General features: G+C 36.5%; 1 protein-coding gene across 1 annotated transcript in view; it reads left to right on the top strand.

Annotated features, from left to right (window-relative positions):
- Positions 1-24,522, top strand: part of LOC150077870 (kinesin-like protein KIF11) — a 257,452-nt gene that overhangs the window by 126,178 nt on the left and 106,752 nt on the right. Inside the window, exons 12-14 of the mRNA XM_090384389.1 lie at positions 2,515-2,649; positions 3,643-3,738; positions 12,784-12,991. Of these exons, the coding sequence (XP_090240515.1) occupies positions 2,515-2,649; positions 3,643-3,738; positions 12,784-12,991 (439 nt within the window). The remainder of the gene's footprint in view (positions 1-2,514; positions 2,650-3,642; positions 3,739-12,783; positions 12,992-24,522) is intronic.

The following is a 24,522-nucleotide window of genomic DNA, read 5'->3' as shown; positions in this document are numbered from 1 at the left end:
TAAATAATACTAAGGTCTTTGAGATAACAGAAGAGGAGAAAAAGCAGTATATGGTGGAACTTAAGAACAAGTTTGAGTTTCTGCAGACTGCTCAGGACCAAGATATTGATAAGGAATATTACAACTTTCTGAAAGTGATAAAGCCCAAGAAACCTATAGGGAAAAAGAAATCCCAAGAAGAAAAAATTAGTCAAGAAACATTTGTTATGATGAACCTAAGGCGACAAATGAAGAGCAAGGTAAACACTGACAAGGAGAAAATTCAGTATATTGAGTTATGCAAAGCCATTAGAAAGAGACTCAGAGAGGACATAAGAAGATTTAACACAAGAAAAGTAGAACAAGCATTAAGGGAAAACAAAGGACTTAAATCAGCAGCCATGAGCAGTAATACAGAAAGACAAATAATACCGAAACTGAAGAATAGTGATGGTGTACTTATAAATAGCAGAGAAGACTGCTATTTATAAGTGCATTACAAAATGCATTAGAAAAGGTGTGATGCCTAAGGAGTGGAATAATGCAATCATAGTTTTGCTGCATAAGAAAGGAGATAAATCAGAAATTGTAAATTATAGACCAATTAGCTTGGTAATATAGACCAATCCCACATCTACAAGTTGTTCACAAAGGTCATTACTAACAGATTAGAAAGAATACTTGATGAGAATCAACCGAAAGAGTAAGCTGGCATTAGGACAGGATTCTCAACTATGGATCACCTTCACGTAATATCACAGGTAATGGAGAAAGCAAATGAATATAAAACACCATTATGCCTGGCATTTGTGGATTATGAAAAGGCATTTGACTCCATACAGCATAAGGCAATGTTTCGGGCACGAACGACAAAGCATAGATACCCCATATATTATGATTTTGAAGAAAATATATTTGAGAATGCTACCTCCTTTATTAGACTAGACAAAGACAGTAGCAAATTTAAAATTGAGAAAGGAGTTCGATAAGGAGACACATCTCTGAAGTTGTTTACTGCTGCCCTTGAGGAAACTTTCAGAAGATGAGACTGGAGTCAATGAAGAGTAGAAAGGAGTCAATGTGAATGGAGAGTACCTAAATCATTCACGATCCCAAAGAATTAGAAGAAAATCTTAATCATTTATGCACAGTTAGTAAGGACTTTGGACTAAAGATGAATATGGCTAAAACAAAAGTAAGGATGAACAAGTATGCCACAGAAAGAGACATAATGATTGAAGGAGCAGTAATTGAAAAGGTGGAATCATATACTTATCTGGGACCAAGTTGTTAGCTGTAATAATGATAAATGGCTGGAAGTCAAGAGAAGAATAAACTTTGGATGGATAGCATTCAGGAAATATAGTCACATACAGAGGAGCAATATCCCAGTTTGTCTGAAACGTAAAATAATGAACCAATGAATACTCCCCACCATGACTTATGGAAGTGAAACTTGGGCACTCACCAAAAGAATGGAAGAGAACACTTGGATTGGGCAGCAAACTCAAATAAAGGACATTCTTATCAAAACTAAAGAACTAAAATGGTCTTGGGCAGGACACAGCTCGAAGACATGATGACAGATGGACTAAGAAAATAACAGAATGGTACCCAAGAGGAACTAGAAGAAAACCTGGAAGACAACGGCGGAGATGGATAGATGAAATTCATAAGTTTGTGGGTAGTAAATGGGTGGCCATTGCACAAAAGAGAAGGAACTGGAAAGTTGCTGAAGAGGCCTTCATCCTGCAGTGGATTGAAAATGGCTGATGATGATGAACAACTGACACAAGTGAACTGTCAGTATTGTGAGATGCTACGATCAAATATGCAGCAGACAATAAAAAAGCTGCTAATCCTAAACTCATGTTTTAGAGCACTTGATAATTATATGGCAGAAGAGGATTAATAAATCCTAAAAAAATTTCTTTCATTTTTTATGAACAAACTTTAACTTCAATAACAAACCAATTAATGATACAGATTTGAAAGTCAAACCTATAATGAAGGAAAAGTAAAATTCACATTGACATTAATAGATATTTTTACTTGAAAATTTAAGTTGTTTTGGTGGATCTTCACCATCAATGCCTGGCAAAGGGTTAAATGTATTCCAACTGGATGAAATTGGATCAATTTATACATGTTGAATGAAATATTTGATGCACGTGTCTATTCTTTATTATATACAGAAGGCACATTGCTGTACACAACTCCCTTCACGGCCAGAAGCCAGCAGTTTTTCTGTCTGAAGAAACTACTCAAATGAAGTGAGAAGTAACAGAGGTGGCATTAAACTGTAGATAATGAACAATTGTGAAACAGACTTAGTCATTGTAAACTTTTATAGCATTTCTCGTCTTAACATAATTTAAATGGGGTAGCCAATTTATATCTAACACAGTGCTCACAATACTTGGGTATTGTGAGCACTGTGAGCAAATCTCATTGAGTCCTCAGGTTAAGTTTAAGACTCTTCAGATTTAGCTTATTGTAGACTGAGATTACTACTTTCTTATATTCTTATTTTAGCTAAATGAATTGTCAAACAACACAGAAAGCAGATTGGAACAAACTGTGGAAGACTTGGATAAAAAAAGAGAGCAAACAAGACATGAATTCCACAAGTTGGAAGATTGTGTTCAAGAACTTTCCAGTACTGAAAAGGTAAATAATATGAAATCATATATGTTAAATGCTATGTTGATTTTAAAAAAAAAAGTAAATTTTACATGTGAGAGAATTAATAAAAAAGAGAATTAGTAAAAATATCAGTTTAATTGCAAAAGAACAGCATCTTTAAAAACATGGTCAGTGATCCTTAACATTTTGTTTGTAAGACTTAAACTCTTTTGTTGGTGAATTTACTACATTTACATGCCTGCCACCTTTTCTTATTTTGTAAAAAGGTTTCATGATTTTTTTTTTTTTTTTTTTTTTCAGATATCAGTCATTTTATTTTATTATTTTTGTCTTACACTTTTCAAATTCATTAACGTGCATATGTGTTATATTTTATTTGTTAATGTGGATTTCCAAGTTTCCATTAAGCAGCTTTGCTCATGTTTAGAACACAATAATATGTATCTCTTTCTCAACATATACTTTGATGGGGTTTTTATGATTTTTCACTTGTAAATGGTTAGTTTTCCTAGTTATTTGTTTTTTAAAATATATTTAGAGTGCAGCTCGCATGGGAATAATTTTCTTTTCTGTGAGTATAATGTGTCAGGCAGTACTGGGAAAAAAAATTTACATTTTATAGGTGAAGAAAATGCTTGTATTTTTCATTCAAACCATTTTTTCTTTAACATTGAATGCTCTGAATATTTTAGTGAATTAAGGGTAAATGATTCTATTATTTGCAGTACAAATCTTTTCACTGCAACCAATATCATAAGATTAATTTCCCTGTCAGTATTAATTAACGTAACTTGGCTAGTAGGTGCAGCTTAATCTAAACTGGATATTACAGTTATTAGATGTGCTGTCTGTGAAACTTTTTGTGCTTTTCCATTTCTTTTGACTGAAAAAAACAAGCTACAAATTTTTGAGTTTTTGATTTTTTAAAATTTGGAAAGTATCTGTTCTTTAATTATACTTAAATCATTTACTGTTTATAATATAGTTAAATTGTCATTGTCTTTAAATTTTTCCCAGTATCTTGAGAAAACAGTTGTTGAACGGGATGAACTAGATAACATTGTTTCACAGCAAATGGAAACAGAAAAGCTACTTCGCAGTCAAGCACAAAATGTGAGTATTTGTTTTTCTTACATTGTTTTTGTATTCATTTATGAATTTATACAATTTTTGGTTGTTGCAGGTCTTTTTCTTTATTTGCAAGCTAACATCACAACAGAATTTAATGCTTTCTTAGGCTATAATAAGTTTTAATGCTGATCCCAGAAGTTGATCTGGTGATGCAATATAAACATCAGCTACTCACTTTCAAAAAAAAATTTTCTTTCTTTCAGCTGTTTAGTTAATTTTTTACCATCTCTTCAGAGGGTGGGGAGGAAGGAATGTTGCTTGAATCAAAGTTAATGCCTACAAATACTAAATAAATTGATCAGTGGTTGAAGCAGAGAATGATTCAAGAAAGCAAACCATTTCTAAAAATCAGAAATGAAAATTGGCATTTATAATTGTTGGGACATATACAAATGGTTAGAATCTCTAAATGTTTTCCTATAGAACCTGCACTCTCTGGCTATATGATCGTGAGTCACATGGTAGATGTGATTTGATAGTCCATTTCTTCTGATGCCTCTGCCAGTATGTCTGTGATAATTGATGTTATTGCTCAGTGATCTTGCATTTCAGTTCAGAATGTATGTTGCTAGTGGTGGAACGAACACTCTATCCTTTACTTAGCCACAGTTGGTTTTGCGCCAGTAAATTCTAAATCAAATCCTTAACTTAGTCTCACGAAAATAAGTGACATGGCTAAACTAAAACACTTACTTGATCAAATGCATGTCACTGTTTTAGGGCCAGTTGACTCCCCCAAGGTCTCTGGACCTGTCACCATATGTCATCTTTGGTACACCCATTGCTGATATAGTGTTATTGAGATATTCTATCATTTCCACATGAAAGTGAAGAGGTACATCATCTTTGTGAAAGGTAAAATCATCAGAATCTTCATGAAGTTGAGGCATGAGCTAGTTGCATATATGTCCTGGTAAATGTTCCCATTGAAATTATTTTATATGAAATTGCACAAAATGCTTGTATTTTTTGAGAACCCTGTTCATATTCTATGATGTGGGGATTTTCATTGCCCTATACCCAAATGTTGTGGTGGTTAACATTCTTCTCAAGTGAAAAGTAGCTCTGTGACTGAAAACAGGCTGTTCTTCCATGCCATCCTCTTTCACTCTCTGGTTAAAGTCACAGTAAAGCTGCATTTGTTATTTGGTTTTAATGCTTGCACTACCACAGCTTCTAAGCTTTCAACAGTAAACTATTCTGACTCAAACAATGCCACTCTTGTTTAAGGCATATGAAACTCAATTACATTTACAAGTGGATTTTTGTGAGTTTTGTTGAAATTTGCTTGCATATTGCACTGTTTCAACAGTGATGTCGGGGTGGTCCAGAGTTCATCCTCTTTCAGATGTAGAGCGTTTGCTTTCTAACTTACTCCATTTGTAAATTCACTTGCATTTTGGTAGGTAATTTTTGTAGTAAGTACAAAAGTCACGTTTTACGCCACTCACCAAATCTTTGCAAACTGAATGGCAGCACTTGTGCTTTACTACAAATATGTGAATTACAAATGGGTTTGAACATAATTGGCTTAATGCCAGAATTACCTCTTATTAAAATAGAAAATCTCCATTTATGAACAATATTTTATTTTTTGGCCATTGTATCAATATTTTTATCATCAGTACCGAAGAAACTATCCATTTAATAACTTCCATCCTTGTCTAAAATACATGTTAGAAGCTGAAACACAAGGACCCTTAGTCTTACTGTTATTGGAAAACACAGTGAAGTACACACTAAAATATTACACAAACAAAAGACAAATTTAGAGTTATACGTAAATGAGTTTTCCAACCCATCACACACAAAACAACAGCATGCTGAACCAATTCAAGGCCTTATACATCTCAATCAGATCACCTCACAGTTGCCTAGTTTCCAGCTGCTGCAATTTGCAGAACTTAAGCCTCTCTTATTAAGAGGATCCCTTCATTCCCCTCACCAATCTTGTTGCCCTTCTCTGTACACACTCAAGCAAATCTACATCCTTCCTAAAATGAGCTTCCAGCTGTACGCAGTACTCAAGGTGTGGCCTGACCATTGCCTTATACAAAGGGATAATCACCTCCTTTTCCCTGCTAGCAAAATTCCTGTATATCATTGACAAAACCCCATGACCTGCTCTTGCAGCCTGTCTGCATTGTTCAGAAAAGTTCATATCTGACTGCACAATTACTCCTAGGTCTTTTTCATTTTCTACCACCCTAAGTGTAGTATCACACAGTTGGCGCGTTCCTCTGGGGTTACTTCTACGCAGTACTTTACATTTGTCAAATGTTAAACTTCAGTTGCCACCTCTTAGCCCATCTGCTCAACTTTTCTAGATCCTGTTGCAGTAGCACACTGCCATTACTGTCATTAACAACCCTGCCAACCTTTGTATTATCTGCAGTAGTCTCCAATGTGCAACAGTGTTTAAAGCTGTCCTAAAATCAAAATATATGATATCAAAATTATTTTTTGCATCCAGTTCCTTTGTAACCACAGCATAGTATCCAATCAAATTTGTCAGATAAGACTTTCCCTTAACAAACCCATACTGTATCTGAATTATTGCTGCAATCTTGTCTAGATGATCCTGCAATGCATCTTTAACCAGTAACTCCATTATTTCACCCGGAACAGAAGTTAAACTAACTGATCTGTAATTACTCATGTCACATTTCGATCCTCGTTTGTGAATGGGGGATACATTGGCACATTTCCAGTCCGTGGGGACCTCTCCTGAGTCCAAGATGCTCTCATAATTATGGCTAAGGGTTTGCTTAGTTCCTTTGCTGCCTCCTTTAATATAACTGGATATATCCCATCCACACCAGGGACCTTTCTTATGTTTAACTTCAACAATTTCTCCTCCGCTTTGCTCTCAGTTATTACCTGCTACAATTTGATAATCTTCCGGCATTTTCTTTCCTAATTAACTCCTCATGTGTGAATGTAGATGCAAAATACTCATTCAATTTGTTTTCTATCTGGGCAGAATCATCAACAGTCGAACCATCGATATCAAGTAGACCAATCTGATTTATCCCCTTTCTTTTAGAGTTTTATATAAATAATGAAATCCTTGCTGTTCTTTTTAGCATCCTTTGCCAAAGATTTCTTATAATCTGCTTTCGCTTGCCTAATCTCCTTTGTGACTTCATTACAGACTAGCTTATATCTACCATAGGCTTCTGTGTCACCTGATAATTTATATGCATCCCATGCATTTTTCTTCTCAGCCACAAATCTCATTAATTCATTTGACAACCATTTAGGCATAAACCTTGAACAATATTTCTTAATAGGTATGAAATGTCTGGTAGCTTCCACGATTAATTCCTTGAATGCTTCCCACTTAGAATTTACTGTTGGTAACACCATCAGTTGGTCCCACTGTACAGAATTTAAAAACTGTCTGAGACCACTGTAGTCACCTTTACGGAAGCAAAAACCCTTTCCTTTACCCCTAATGGTAATTATATCTTTAATTAAATCCCACATCAGTACACTGTGATCACTGCCACCTAATGGTTCCTTTATCTGCAAATTCTTAATACACGAATGATCACTGCTGATAACGAGATCAAGAGTATTACCCTCTCTGGTTGCCTCTCGAACATGCTGCTGCAGAAAACAATCATCCAATAAATCCACAAAAGAGGCATATGATGCAAGAAAGCAAGCTTAGGCAGAATCAGCCAAAAAAAAAACCACTCCCATTTCACCCCTCCATTCGTTCGAAATACCTGTCCAGCTGAGCCTTAAATTTATTTAGGCTATCAACTTGCACAACAATGGATGGAAGTCTGTTCCACCAATCAACTACCTGCTGGCTAAAGGCAAATTTCCGCACATCTATCCTACATTTGTCTTTCCTCAATTGAATTTATGCCCTCTCAGGTAATTATTCTGAGCAAGAGGAAGAATCCCATCAGCATTGAGCACTGCAGGATCATCTTGTCTAGACGATCCTGCAGTGCTTTTTAACCAGTGCCTCCATTAATTTTCCTGGAACAGAAGTTAAACTCACTGGTCTATAATTATTTGTGTCAGCCTTTGATCCTCCTTTGTGAATTGGGGTCACATTTGCACATCTCCAGTCTATGGGTATCTCCCCTGAGTCCACGGAAGCTCTCATAATTATGGTTAAGGGTTTGCTTACTTCCTTTGCTGCCTGCTTTAATATAACTGGATAGATCTCATCCACCCTGGGTGCCTTTTTTGTGTTTATCCTCAACAATTTCTCCTCACTTTTCTTTTTTCTTGGCAAGAACTTTAATGGGTCAGCCTTTATTTAAGTAGCCATTGACATTTACTCAGTACACAATGAACTGAAATTTCAAGACCTCACAGTTATTACAAAATCATCTAGCTCACTGCCAGAGTTTACTTCACCTCCGGTAGTCCCCTTCCTGAATAACTCCTCGTGTGAATGTAGATGCAAAATACTCATTTAGTTTGTTAGCCACCTGAGCAGGATCATCAGCAGTTTAACCATCAATATCCAGTGGACCAATCTGATTCATCCCTTTCCTTCTAGAGTTTACATAGGAAAAAAACTCTTTTCTGTTTTTCTTTACATCCTTTGCCAAGGATTTCTCATAATCTGCCTTTGCCTGCCTAATCTCCTTTGTGACTTGGTTACAGACTAGCTTATATTTATCATAGGCTTCCATGTCACCCATTAATTTATATGTATCCCATGCATTTTTCTTCTCTGGAAATTTGCCTTTAGCCAGCGGGTGGTTAATTGCTGGAACAAACTTCCTTGAACAATATTTCTTAGTTGGTATGTAAAGCCTAGTAGCTTCTAAGATAAATTCTTTGAATGCTTCCCATTTTGAATTTGCTGTTGGTAACATCATCAGTTGGTCCCACTGTATAGAATTTAAATACTGTCTCAGACCATCGTAGTCGCCTTTACGAAAGCAAAAACCCTTACCCCTGATGGTAGTTACCTCTTTGAGTAAATCCCACTTCAGCACACTGTGATCACTGCCACCTAGTGGTTCATTTACCTGCAGATTCTTAATGCATGAAGAATCACTACTGATAATCAGATCAAGAGTATTATCTAGTTGCCTGCGAACGTACTGAGGTAGAAAACAATCATCCAATAAATCCACAAAAGCCTTGCTAGTGTGTGAGTGACCAACCCACAAATTCCAGTCAGTATCTGGGAAATTAAAATCCCCCATTATAAGACTCTCTGATTTACTGGCCCACTCTATTTTCCTGTACAGTTTCCTATTATACTCATCAGAGTCATTAGGCCTATAGCACACTCCTACTCTCAATTTTGATCTCCCAATGCTTATGTCACACCAAACTGACTCGACACTACACTGTCCAGCGATGTCGACTGGCTTCACTTCCTTGGATTTTATGTGTTTCTTAACTAATAGCATAACCCCTCCTACCTTCCTATCCTGTCTATTCTTTCTGTACATATTGTACTCCCCAAATTCCAGTTCTGCATTCCTTATATCTGTGTGACACAACATCTCTGATATCCCAACAATATCTTCCTTTGATGTTTTGAGAAATACTTCAAATTCATCAAATTTATTTACAAACTCCTAGCTTTTGGTGTACACGCAAGTATACATGCACCTGTTCCTATTCTTACCTACCCTAACACAACCCATGTGTTTACTTGTACTGCAATGACTCCCAGCAGTCTGTGAAATACCCTGCATCATGTTTTCCAGGCTGCTGCTCATTCCAATAGAAGCAGTGCAAGAATCACTTTCACCTTGAATGGGTTGAGCACGCTGAATTCTGATGGGATCCTTCCACTTGTTCAGATTACGAACCTAAGGGGGCATAAATTCAAATTAAGAAAAGACAGATGTAGATTAGATGTGCGGAAATTTGCCTTTAGCCAGCAGGTGGTTAATTGCTGGAACAAACTTCCATCTGTCGTTGTGGAAGTTGATAGGTTGAATAAATTTAAGGAGGAACTGGACAGGCATTTGGAGGGAATGGTGTGATTTTTTTTTTTTTTTTTTTTGGCTGATGCTGCATAAACTCATACACTTGCTTTCTTGCATCAAATGCCACTGCTACTACTACTACTACCTCTGTCAGTGGCTGCTGTTAATCTATTAGTTCTTGTATCCTCCCAAGCTAGCAGTTTTCCAACCCACCTAACACTGCCCTGATAGCATCAGCAAATATTCTTGCACCCTTTCTATTTAAGTGTATCCCATCCCTGTAGAAGCAGTCTGTCCTGTTAACAAGTACAGACCAGGCTGAAAAAAATTTTACCCCTTTGGCCTTGCACAATCTTTCCAGGGCCGAATTGATCGACAAGGCTCTCATCATATACTCCCTCCTATCGTGTCTGTACACAATTGCACACACTTTCAAATTCAACCCTAATTCATGGCTTTTTTTCAACAGTGACCTCTACTTGTTAAGTAATTCCGCTGGTCTCCTACTCTTAATATCACTAGTGCCAACGTATACAACAATATCACCTTCTGTGCCCTTAAAAGATGATATCCGCTCTACGTCATCAACCTTTGCCCCTGGTAGACATACCCTGGTCCTGTTCCACCTATCCTTTTTACATACCATGTTCCCCTTTTCCCCGACAGTAGTCACCAACAACTACTAGTTCCTGTGGGACCAGCGCATTCTGCCTTGGGGGTTGCCGCTGTTTTGTGTGATGATCAAGTGCAAGCTCTGGCATTGATGTGGGCAGCTGAGAGCTTTTTGGGCCCTCAATTTAGATCCTTCGAGGGCATGCACCCTGTCCTTCAAGCTCTCATACAGGCCCATAACAATGCTGAGTTGTCACCTGATTTCCTTACTCTCCTTACATTGCACACACACAAAGACATCCCCCATGGCAATATCATGCCCCGTACCCGATTGCTCCACAAACATCAAGCAAGCAGTGCATTTTAAAAGGTTGTGATTCAGAGGACAACTGTCCCCCCCTCAGTTCTCCCCTGAGCCACAGCACTCCCATTGGCTTGAGTCTTTTGCTTTGCTGCTCTAGTCTGTCATGATTTTGATTTAATTTCAATAAAATTTCAATTTCAGTACAAAATTATAACCCTAAACTTGTATCACAACACAGTTATAACACTATATATATTTTTCAGTATTGAGTATTATCTAAGAGTTCCGATTATATAACTTCCGTATCAAGTTATGTATTAATTAATTATGTTACGTTTGTAAAATCTAAGTCGTTATATGTATTTAGTTAAAAAGTACAATTTAATTGACAATGAAGTTTAACAAGATTAGTAGATTTTACTGATTAATTGACAATATTATATAATATACCATAATATACTAAGCTAACGCTGTCTAGTTCGGGATATGTTGTATTGTATAACAATGGCGGCAAGTTACGAACGGTAAATCTATGGACACTTAAGTATTAATTAACTTCCAAAATCTTTGTCTCAATTCAGAATAAACCAAGGATCTTGACTAGGTCTATAAGCTACTTATAGAAAATAATTTAATATAACAATTGGTCAATAGAGCGGCTAAATATGGCTAAAAAACTTCTCGTTCAGCAGAGCTGCAAAACTTGTAACACGTGGATTGGATACCCTTACCGATACTAAGTAATAACCTACAAAATATCTAAGTTAACTTTAAACTAAGTATCGTAACTAGGAATATAAAGCTGCTCTAGAAAATAAGTTATTATGCCAATTTAAGTTAATAAAACAGGAAAATCTTATCTATTTCCAGGACCAGTAAAAACTTCATCTGCACAAGGCTACTCTCGTTCCCAATTCCTCATTTGAGTCATTAGGCCTATAACACGCTGATACTATTATTTTTACTTTCCCAGTGCCTATGTCACACCACACGACTCAACATTGCACTGTCCATCTATGTCAACTGGATGCACTTCCTTTGATTTTGTTTTTCTTAATTAACAGCATAACTCCTCCTCCCTTCCTATCCTGTCTATCCTTTCTGTACACATCGTACTCCCCAAATTCCAATTCTGCATTCCTAATATCTGTGTGACACCACGTCTCTGATATCCCAACAATATCTGCCTTCGATGTATTGACCAAGACTTCAAATTCATCAAATTAATTTACTATACTTCTAGCATTGGTATAAATGCAAGTATACATGCACCTATTCTTATTCTTAGTTACCTTAACACATCCCATAGATTTATTTGTGTCATGATGACTGCCATGAGTCCCTGAAACTTCTAGCACCTTTTGCTCCAGGCCGCTCTTATTCTAATAGAAGTAGTGGAAGAATCACCTTCACCTCAGCCTGCAGCTCCTTCTGTGAATCCCCCCCTCCCAAGCTAGCAGTTTTCTGACCCACCTAGCACTGCCTTGATAGCATCAGCAAATATTCTTGCACCTTTTCTATTTAAGTGTATTCCATCCCTTATTTTCATTGCTGTGGAGATGCTATTATATATTTATACACAATAAGCAGAATTACATGCACTCATTTTAAATATTGCATTTTAATGGTTTTTTAAACCAAAAAGTGGAAGAGTCTAATAGCTTCATTTTTATATTTTATAATTATAATGGATTTTCCTAGTTTTCAGTTTATTTTTTAAAATAAAAGATGAAATATTGACGTTCTCCAAGCAGAATTTCAAAAATCCATAAACTTTTTCCAGAAATTATAAAGAATATTTACACTTGTCATTATGCAGCAACACCATGTTTGTAACAATTAGGAGCATCATGACTGTAGGGTTAAGATGACTTGAAATTATAGGAAAACAGTCTATAAATCTTTTCTTTAAGAAATGCAGTGTTTAGAAGCTTTCATCTTAAATGAGTGTTTTTTTTTTTTTTTTTTTTTTTAAAGAGGGAATGGGGTATAAAGTGTTAACAGTCCTAAAATATTCCTGTAAAAAAAAAAAAAAGTCTTAAGGTAATAAAGGTGGAAGAGACCACCTTTTATTGATTTTATTTTGATAATGATTAAAATAAATTTATTATGAGTTTATTTATTTTTCTCTAATGTTAATTAATAGTCATAATTTGTTCTTTTACTTTTCTTATCACTTGCTTATAGCTGGTTAGTGTGGCTAATAAAGTTACATCAGATGTAAAATTACTTCATGAAAAACTAGGAAGAAAGCATTCTGTGCAGGAATCAAATGACCATGTGATTGAAAATCTCGTAGAAACTTGGAAACACAAAATTAAGAAGATGATAGACACCCTTTCCCATTTTCAGTATCAAGATATTGAGTTGATAAACAGAATTTACACTTCCCTATGTAAGTTTTTTCTAAATGTGCCCATATTAAATTTTTATCAGGGAAATGTATTTTTATGAATAAGAGTTTCAAATCACCAACTTATCTTATTTTGTTATGAATTGGTGCAAACTGCTGCCACTGAAAATTATGTCCATACTATTTCATCCTCACCCCCTCCAATTTGAGATAAATTGATATTCATGTTTTTGTACATCTGAATTTCACAAATAAAATTTGTGTGTGTGTGTGTTTTACACCCAAGAAGATACCCGAAGCTTCATGGCGCCTCCGTAGCCAGGTGGGAAGGAGCAGCAGTGCATAGCACACGCTTCTTGATTAGACTGGGGTTCGAGCCCGTCACCACCAATAAAATCTCCTTCATGCTTTTTACGGAGCTTCATGTCTCCTTCATGCTTTTTACTTCATGCATATCCCGGAGCAATATGGCCTTAGTTGCTAATGCCCCTAAAAACCAAATAACAAACAAACAGACCCGAAGCTTCAACTACCATCTTCTTTTCTTCTTCAAATTTTCAAATTTGTCTAGTTATGTACATTTTAAAGTTGTTGTTATGCAATGTGATATTCTATTGTGTATCAGTTTCTTGTAAAGAATAGGTTTTGCTATTTTAGATTAGTGTTAAGGACAACTCAGATTGTTGCAAGTAACTAACCTTTCATACTCTTAAACATTCAGTCAAGAAATATTTTTCGATTAAACCCACACACCATCAAGCATCTCTCATATTGTGCAGGTTATACTTCATAACTTCATAACAAGGACTTCCTAATTCATTTCACAAATATACGTGGTCTCAATTCTAATCTCAACGATGTCCATTTCCACTTGCAGTCTGCCAAACCCCATGTACTTTTTCTGACAGAATCTCAGTTATCGGCTGATTCAACTTCTGCTCATCTCAGATGCCCAAATTATTCGCTGTATGATTACTTTCGCCTCAAAGGTGGTACTTGTGCATATGTTCGTTCTGATATTCCCTGTCAGAGACTTGGCAATTTGGAATCTCCTCTCTTTGATTTTCTCTGGCTTAAAATCTCTCTACCTCATTGTGTCAAATTCATCTGTTGTCTCTACCGTTCTCCCCAACTCCACTAATCACTTGGAGCTCTTTGACTTCCTCTCTTTGCAACTTGACTTTCTCCAGTCCAACTTTCATAACAGTGAGGTAATTTTCCTTGGTGATTTTAATGTTCGCAACTCCAGCTGGCTTCCGTTTTCTAGTCACACCGACCCAGCAGGTCGAGATGCTGAGGCTTTTGCAATTACTAATGACCTAGCACAGATTGTTCATTTACCTACAAGAATACTGGACAATTTTAATCATACAGCCAATACGCTTGATCTTTTTCTCACAAACAACCCTTCTAAGTACACGGTCGAAGTGAGAAGTCCTTTAGGCACTTCAGATCACAACTTGGTGATTGTCTCTTCTCCAATGGAACCTTTATCTCATGGCTATTCCCAACCTCGTGTTGTTTGGCATTACAAGAATGCAAAATGGGATGACCTGCGAGACTTCTTTTCTTCTTTTCCTTGGTCGGATTACTGTTTCAAAACTTCTGATGTCAACGTTTGCTCAGATGTGTCAGTGAAATTATTCTTGCAGGAATGGAATCCTTTATCCCACACTCCACTTTAAAATCTCGTCCTTTATCTAAACCTTGGTTTTCCAATAAATGTGCTAAGGCTGTCCAAGAGAAGAATGTTACATATCGTAATTGGCTTGTTTCTAATTCTTCAGTTTCATTTTCTGTCTATACCAAAGCTCGCAACAATTGTAAAGCAGTTATTAATCAGTCCAAACTGGAGTTTGAACAGGCTAAGAGTAGAAAACTTGCTTCTTGCACTAATGGTAGCCAAGCATTCTGGTCTCTTGCCAAAAGCTATTGGCCGCAACTTTTGCATTGCATATCTTCTCCCACCTCTGTCCAAGCCAGATGGTTCTTTTGTCACTTCAGCCAAGGATAAAGCTGACCTGCTAGCATCCCATTTTTCTTCCAGCTCATGTATTAATGATCTTGGTAAAACACCTCCCACCATTCCCAACACGCTCCATTCAATGCCTCCTGTGGTCTTCCGTCAAAAGGATATCAGAAGGATTTTGATGAATCTTGATGCTAAGAAAGCTCCAGGTCCAGATGGTATTTCTCCACTTGTTCTCAAAACCTGTGCTCCTGAACTTACTCCTATTCTTTGCTGCCTTTTTTCACTTTCTTATTCCAAAGGTGTTTTTCCTTCTGCTTGGAAATTTGCTCATATCCAGCCAGTTCCTAAAAAGGGTGACAAATCCCTCACATCCAATTATCATCCCATTGCAATTACTTCTACTCTTTCTAAAGTAATGGAGAAATCAATTAACCGCCAACTCTTAAACTACCTTGAAACCTATCCATCCGATCAACGATCGCCAGTATGGATTCCATCAGTGTTGATCCACTGGTGATATTCTGGCTTATGTTACCCATTTATGGACTAATTCAATGGAAAGGTTCGGTGAAACACAAGTAGTTGCCCTTGACATCCCAAAGGCTTTCAATCGTGTTTGGCATAAAGGTCTTCTAAACAAGCTTCCATCTTATGGTTTGCCAACTGTTTTTTGTAACTGGTTATCCAGTTTTCTCTCTGATCGCTGAATAAAGGTGATGGTAGATGGCTCTCTGTCTTCTAACTTCTCCACTAATGCCGATGTCCCCCAAGGTTCAATTCTTACCCCCACTCTTTTCCTCTTGTATATTAATGACCTTCTTCCATTGACTGGAAATCATTATCCATAGTTTTGCCGATGATAGCACATTGCATTCCATTTTCCATTTTGAGCAGGACACGTTGTCCTTTCTGTACAATGTGTCCTGCTCAATCAGCTTCAACTTCTCGAAAATCTGCTACCAATTCCTTAAATTCCGATCTACAGGTAATTCTCCAGTCGGGCAAAGACAACTTAGTTGATTTCAACCCTTCTAAAACTCAGTCTTGTCTTATATCTCCCAAAAAGGATTCTTCTGCTCCTATGCTTATCTTTAGTGACACTCCGATTTCTAGGCAAAATGATATATCTCTTTTGGGGATTACCCTGACTTCTAATCTCTCTTGGCACAAGCACATTACAAATATTGCTTCCTCTGCATCTAAAAAACTTGGTTTTCTCTTTCGCTCTCGGCATTACTTTTCTTCCAAACAGCTGCTCACTCTGTATAAATCGCAAATCCGTCCTGCCATGGAATATTGTTCCCACATCTGGGATGGTGCCCCCAAAACCTCTCTCAGGCTTCTTGATTACTAACCTAACTGCCTCCTTCCATTCAGAAGAGGGCAGTTAGGTTAATTAATGATTCATCTCTAACAGAGTCTCTCCACTCGCTTTCTCATAGACGCACTTTTTCTGCTCATGCCTCTTCTACCGATACTTCCATGGGCACTGTTCTTCTGAATTTGCTTCTATAATTCCCGCTCTCTCTTTCAAACAGTCCGAACACGTGCCGCCACCTGCCAACATCCATTTACTGTCCAACTTCGAACCCACAGAACCAACTTTTCATCTTCCTCATTTATTCATTCAACTGCTGTTTTCTGGAACAACCTTCCTTCATACATATTTCCTGAAAATTACAATCTACAGAAGTTCAAGTCCAATGTCAACAAATATCTTCTTTCGTCTTCTCAACCTCCAACCCAAGCACGGTACTAAGTACTATAGGTTCTAATACCTCTCGTGTTTGGGGTTCACGTAAAAAAAAAATAAATAAATAAATAACTGGGTTGTCACTATTGTAACAGGATACCTGCCCACTCACCAATAATGAAGCCAACTAGCTTCGAAACAGTGCCATCTGGGTGGTGGTGTCCATCTGAGAATAACACTTCTCTGGTAGTAGTCTTCTCTACCAGAGAAGTGTTACTTGTTCAAAGTAATGCAATACCTAGGCAATGCGTTGTAGGTGTTCACAATGTGAGATATGAATAAACGATGCATTCATACTACCTGGGTAGTAGAAATGATGGAAGTGCCATACCCATGCATAAACAACCTATTTCACAGTTTCCTGATGATTAAACATTACTTTCTCTACCTAAGGTTGACCAATTTAATACTATATAAAAAAGAAAATATTACTCTACGTGTGTGTTCATGGGCCAATTTACATTTTATGTCAGCTAAAAAAAAAAAAAACTAAAGGTCATGGTATGGTGGTGGGGAGGGAGCACTCCTTCCTCTGTCTGAGCTGAGCTTCAGTTAACTACAGCTCTGACTGAAGAGACCTTTAAAAATTGCTCCGTTCAATGGCTGTCTTCAAACCCAGACCTCTCCAAGCAATTGACAAGTGGCAAAACTCACTACTATCAGTGAGTATGAATGAAGAAGCTTTTTGCCCATTCAGTCTACATGCCATATAGGCTGAATGGACAAAATACTATATATTCACTTTTATGTCCTAATGTTACTAATGACTGCTGATCAGTATGGATTAATGGTACTGTTGTTAACAGTTTCCTTGTCTTGAAAACTATACCCAAAATGGTTCTAAAACATTAATTGTATATATTTATACTTGATTTATTACATTTATGACCTTCACAAGGTGCAATTTATTTCCATTTTAAGGTTCAATAAACTCAATTAGCCAAAAAATTATGTAAATTAGCATACTTCATTTATCTATTTATATTTTGTTATATTGCTTAGTCTTGTGTATGTCTTTCACACAATGTAATAAGATACTGTATTGTTTTAATAAAGTTTTATCATGGTGGAAAGGGAAATTATACAGGTAGATACAAAATCCTGGTTGACAGATACAATAATCATTCAATTAGCCCAAGTTATCCCAATTGCTTAAGTAGTAATTTATCTCTGTTTTATGTTGGTGGGGATCCAGAATATGGCAAAAACAGCATGAATCATTAGATCCATCCTGCCAGGTGCCAACAATGCCGGCTCGTGGTGTTTGTGTAATCGTGTGGGAAGTATTCTCATGATAGACATTGTGCCCCTGTATACCACTTTAGCAGCATTTGTATGCCACAGCTTATCTGGATTTTATTTCCCACTGGCACATCCTTTTCAGTGAATCCATCTGCAAATGGGTTCTTCCAGCAGAATGACATGCCACATTGAAAGGCCAGATGTGTAGAACTGGTTTCAGGAATATGAGTGAATTCAGGTCTCTCCAAACACCAGATCTGAATCCAATCGAGCATGAAGTGGAATTAGCTCTTCGGAGTAAAGATCCAGGACCATCCAATTTGCATCAACTTGGAAATAGTCGTGTCAGTGTGGACCAGCATCCCTGTGGTAACTTTTGACACCTTGTTGAATCCATACTGCAACAAATCAACACTGTTCTGAGAGTTAAAGGGGGGGGGGGGGTCTGCTTGCTATTAGATAGGTACACCTAATAAAGTGTCTGCCCAGTGTGTATATGTTCATTGCTGCCCAAAATCCCGACAACCAGATTCCTGGTGGCCAAAATTCCGACAGCTGAAATCCTGACATACTGATTGTATTTAAATAAAAAAAATAATAATAAAAAAAAAAACCCCAAAGTTAGCTATATCTCAGAAACTGTTTTTGCGATAAAAAATGTTTCTCATGCAATAACAGCCACTAAAAACATTAAAATTTTATTTGAACACATGGAACATGTACATTGCAGTTATGCAAACAGTATATGATAATATTAATATTTTATGTCATATTAATGAATAAACACACACACACACCTACAATACAATCAGTTCTGACAATAATCACAGTTTAATGTTATCACAGATTAAAATTTGCAAAAGATATCATACAAATTGTAATCAAATGTTTAAGTATTATAATAATCTTAATATACTTCAATAATCTTAATAATAATGCTTAAATAATCTTAAGTATTATAATAATAAGAAAATGGGATATTTTTTCCTGTTACCCCTTTCAAAATATCCTGCATGGTCATTCCTAATGTACTTCTCAAACAAATTTGTTAAAGTACAGCTAATTACAAATACCTGTATAATTACAGTTTTAATTATGCTAATGATGTTTATAACAAATGTTACGCAGCTCCCAAAATACATTACTCTAAATATTTCAAGTTTTTTATCTTTAGCATTTCAAAGCTATACCTATAATTATTGCTCAAACACCATATACAAATACCAAAATTTGACTTTAAAAATTACCAATTAAATGCAATATAATAAAGTAAAATTAATTAAGTTGTTTTTATTTTGCTGATCATATTTTAAAACTGTTTGTTTTTGTAACAGCAGAAAACATGATCATCATCAAATTGAAAGAGGTATTTGTCATTAAAATTGTTATTTTTGATATTCTTTCTATACAAAATTGATCTAATAAGGTAAATTTTTACTTACTGAAAAACTAATAAATATATAGAATTATATTTATATATTTTTACAATATAGTAGGTACTGTCTGGATTCTGGCCTGTCGGAATTTTGGGCCAGACCCATATATGGCCTATTTAATAGGTTCAAAAATATTACTATATGTAATTGCTTACGATTTATGGACTAGGGCCACTGCCAAAATTTTATTAAACTCTATAACTATGATGAAAATGTTGTTGAGTATATATATTTAAGTATGTATACATCATAAGAGACTGTCTGAATGAAAATGATTTATCCAGATGAATCTATGGAGTAAACAATTATAAAACTTGAAATATCTGTAAGATCAGTAATAATGATTAAATTGTGAGTTATGTGTATGTAACCATTGAGGCTGGGTGGCAGAGACAGCAATATGCAAGTCCTATGTTTCTGTATTAATCCTTGTGTAGGCAATAATATACTAAATAATGGACTAGTTAAATTTAAATTTAGAATTTGTATTTTAATGGTAGGACAAGTGTCTCTCGAATAATTTTAACATTAATCCAGGAGCACCAGATTGAAGATGAATACTAACATGGAAATGCAATATAGAAAATCAAAATATAAAACTTACTGTTCCCAAGTGGAGGAAACGTAGGTATTAGTAGTGGCATATGATACAAGAAAGCAAGCTTGTAAAGTGTCAGCCAAAGGAAACTTCCCACATCACCTGTCCATCCCCTCCAATAATTTGTCTAGTTCTTTCCTGAATTTATTTAAACTACCCACTTCTACAAAAACAGATGGAAGTTTGTTCCAACAATCAACCACCCATTGGCTTAAGGCAAATCTCCACACATCCAAGCTGCAACCATTCTTCCTCGATTTGAATTTATGCCGCTTCGTGTGTAGTCTGAGCAAGAGAACAGATGCCATCAGCATCGTGCTTGCTCAATCCATTCAAAGTCTTAAACACCTCAATCAGATCACCTTGTAGGTGTATCAAGTGGAAAAAGGGACTTTTTTTTGAATTCAGTAAATTATTTAAATGTGGATAAAATATTAAATTAAACTTAAGAAACACTTTAACCACAAAATAAATACAGCAAATTAATTAATGCTGTTAATAGGATTATGGGTAAGGAAATGTACTATCCTGCTTATATTAACCTAATCACCCTTATATCAAAACAAAAATAAATAAATAGAATAGAAAAGAGAAGGACCAAAGCAACATTTGCCCTCAGAGGAGTGAACATATGGCTCCTTGCCCAAGACACACCCACACCCCGAAAGAACAAGCACTACTAAAATTATAACACAAAAGAAACGAAAAGCCCACAAGCACTGGATTTTCAAGGGACACTAGCACTTGTGAACTCTGAGAAAGGGTTGTATTTCAATCACCGTCTCAACCAAATATCAGTGGATTTCCCAATATGCTTCAGACATTCAGAGAAATAAAAAAATTAACTAAATATAAGCATCACCTTCTATTGAATAAATAAGGAAACATAACAAAATGCAAATTTAATCATTGACTGCTGCAATAAGTAAATCAGAAACATTCAAATATGGACCTCACAATTAGGAAATCACAATAAACAGAAATTGAACTCTTAAATTAAATAAATAACTTTGTTAATTAAATTACTATTATAAACAAAAATAATAGAATAAATTAAAACATAATGAAGAATTCAAGTGGTGAATATAAACATTAAAAATAAACTAAAATGGGACAGAAGAGGAAAATCTGAATGAAGGTAGGAGGATTGGACTGTTATGTTCATACTGAAAGTAAAACTTTATTATGGGAACGAAAACTTGAGTGTATTGTTATCAAATTAAACTTAGGAAACACTTGAGCTACAAAATAAATACTTCTCCTTCTTTAATGCTGCCGAATGGCGTTTGCGACTTCGTTTTGATATTGTTCTCTGTCTAGCGCTGTGTGTAGAATTTGTGCTGTTGTCATGTGAAGCCAGGTGTTGATGTTATCTAGCCATGCCATTTTCGGTTTGCCTGGGCGTTTCTTGCCTTCGATCTTTCCCTCCAGGATGAGTGGTAGTAGGTGATATTTTTGTTGGTTCCTAGCGATGTGACCTAGGTATTTGCATTTCCTGCTGATGATGGTTTTGAGCAGGTCCAGTTCCGTGTGCATGTCCTGCAGGACCTTTACGTTGGTTATCTTGGCTGTCCACAGGATTTTCAGCATTCTTCGGTAGAGCCACATTTCGAAGGCCTGGAGCTTTTTTGTAGTGGCTGATGTTAGAGTCCAGGTTTCTACACCATAGAGCAGTATTGGCCAGATGTAGCATTTCAATGTGCGTAATTTGAGCATGATGTTCAAGCTTCTGTCGGTGAGGAGGGTTTCCACTTGGTGAATGCCTGCCTGGCTTGTTCAATTCTGCCTTTGATTTCGGCCTCATGGTTCAGCTGGTCATCAATGAGTACTCCAAGGTACTCGAAGCGGTGTATTTGCTCTAATTTTTCATTGTTTAGTTTGATCGTGATTTTGCTTGCAGTCCTGCTGACCTTCATCACCTTTGTTTTCTTTTTGTTGATTCGTAGCCCCCATGCTTGGCTTTCTATATCCACTTCGTTCAAGATGGTCTGTAAATCTTGTTCTGAATCCGCTATTAGTGCTGTGTCATCGGCATATCTTAAGTTATTGATGTAGTGTCCGTTAACTTTTATGCCGATGTTCTTGTCAGCCAGTGTTTGGTTGAAGATCATTTCCGAATAGATGTTAAAAAGAATGGGAGATAATGGGCAGCCTTGCCGGACGCCTTTTTTTTATTGGAATTGGGTCTGTCAGGTCGTTAAAATAAATACAACAAATTAATTAATGCTGTTAATAGGATTATAGGTAAGACAGTGTCTCATTCTTAATCATAATTCTTAAGAAGCTAAATTCTTAAGTTTATTTTTGTTTTTCATTTTTTATATTTATTTTTGTTTTCATATGGTGTGGTTAGCATTAGTAAAGGCACATGATGCAAGAAAGCAAGCTTATTTAGCATTAGCCAAAAAAAAAAAAAAAAAAAAACCTTGTCATTTCATCCATCCACTCGGCAGTCCAAATGTTTATCTAGTTCTGCCTTGAATCTGTTTAAGCTATCAACTTCAACAACGATAGATGGAAGTTTGTTCCAGCGATCAACCACCTGCTAGCTAAAGGTAAACTTCTGCACATCTATCCTACAACTGTCTTTCCTCAATTTGAATTTATGCATTCTCAGGCGATTATTCTGAGCAACAGGAAGAATCCCATCAGCAATTGAGCATGCTCAAACCATTCAAGGCTTTATACACCTCAGTCAGATCACCTCGCAGGTGCCTAGTCTCCAGACACTCTAGTTTGCAAAACTTAAGCCTTTCTTTGTAAGAGCAGCCCTTTGTTTCATTCACTAATCTTGTTGCCCATCTCTGTACTTATTCCAGCAGTTCTACATCCTTCTTAAAATGAGGCCTCCAGACCTGTATACAGTACTCAAGGTGAGGCCCGACCATTGCCTTATACAATGGGATAATCACCTATTTATCCTATATATCATTGACAAAACACCATGAGCTACTGTTGCAGACCATCTGCGCTGCTCAGAAAACTTCATATCTGCCTGCATAATTACCCCCAGGTCCTTTTCATTCTCTATCACTGACAGCAGAGTACCACACAGTTGATTTCTTACTCTGCGGTTACTGATTCCCATATGCGGTACTTTACATTTGTCAATGTTAAACTTCAGTTGCCACATCTCAGCTCATCTGCTCAACTTTTCTAGATACTGTTTCAGCAGCGTACTGCCATTGGTGTCATTAACAACCCTACCGACCTTTGTATCGTCTGCAACCTTGGACATTAAGCCCGATATATCATCATCAATATCATTAATAAATACAGAAAACAGCAATGGACCCAACACTGAACCCTGGGGGACTCCACTAATAACATTAGTTCATGAAGAACAGTGTCCATTGATTACCACTCTGTCTTCTCCCACTCAACCATCCGTTTATCCATAGCAACAATTTGCCTCCAATGCCACACTGCTCTAATTTGTGCAGCAGTCTTCTATGTGCAACAATATCAAAAACCTTTCTAAGATACTAATATATGATATCAAAATTATTTCTTGCACCCAGTTCCTTTGTGGCCACATCATAGTATCCAATCAAATTGGTCAGACAAGACTTCCCCTTAACAAAGCCATGCTGTGTCCGAGCTATAACTGAAGTCTTGTCTAGATGATCCTGCAGTGCTTCTTTTACCAGTGCCTCCATTAATTTCCCTGGAACAAAAGTTAAACTAACAGGTCTGTAATTACATGTGTTGCCCTTTGATCCTCCTTTGTGAATTGGAATCACATTTGCACATCTCCAGTCCATCGGTACCTCCCCTGAGTCCAAGGAAGCTCTCATAATTATGGTTAAGTGTTTGCTTACTTCCTTTGCTGTCTCCTTTAATATAACTGGATAGATCCCATTTACCCCAGGTGCCTTTCTTATGTTTATCTTCAACAATATTTTCTCCACCTTGCTCTCATTTATTACAAAATCATCTAGCTCACTGCCAGAGTTTAGTTCACTTCTGGCATTCCTCTCCCTGAATAACTCCTCATGTAGGAATGTAGATGCAAAATACTCATTTAGTTTGTTAGCTACCTGAGTAGGATCATCAACAGTTGAACCATCGATATATAAAGTGGACAAATCTGATTCATCCTCTTCCTTCTAGAGTTTACATAAGTAAAGAACTCTTTCCTGTTTTTCTTTGCATAAGGATTTCTCATAATCTGGCTTTTCCTGCATAACCTCCTTTGTGGCTTGGTTAGAGACCAGCTTATATCTATCATAATCTTCCATGTCACCTGTTAATTTATATATCTATCCCATGCATTTTTCTTCTCTGCCACCTGGCTCATTAGTTCATCTGACATCGATTTAGGCCTAAACCCTGAACAATATTTCTTAGTTGGTATGAAAAGCCTAGTAGCTTCCAAGATTATTTCTTTGAATGCTTCCCATTTTGAATTTGCTGTTGGTAACATTATCATTTGGTCCCACCGTATAGAATTTAAATACTGTCTCAGGCCACCATAGTCGCCTTTCTTCTGTGTTACACCCAGAAGGGTGGATCTTAGAGTTCCCTTTACCCCTGATGGTAGTTACCTCTTTGAGTAAATCCCACTTCAGC

Source organism: Mastigoproctus giganteus, chromosome 11 (assembly GCF_048544385.1).
Source record: "Mastigoproctus giganteus isolate SK-2022 chromosome 11, ASM4854438v1, whole genome shotgun sequence".
Lineage (NCBI taxonomy): Eukaryota > Metazoa > Arthropoda > Arachnida > Uropygi > Thelyphonidae > Mastigoproctus > Mastigoproctus giganteus.
The sequence above is the reverse complement of the archived record's forward strand: the minus strand, read 5'-3'. Positions and strand labels throughout refer to the sequence as shown.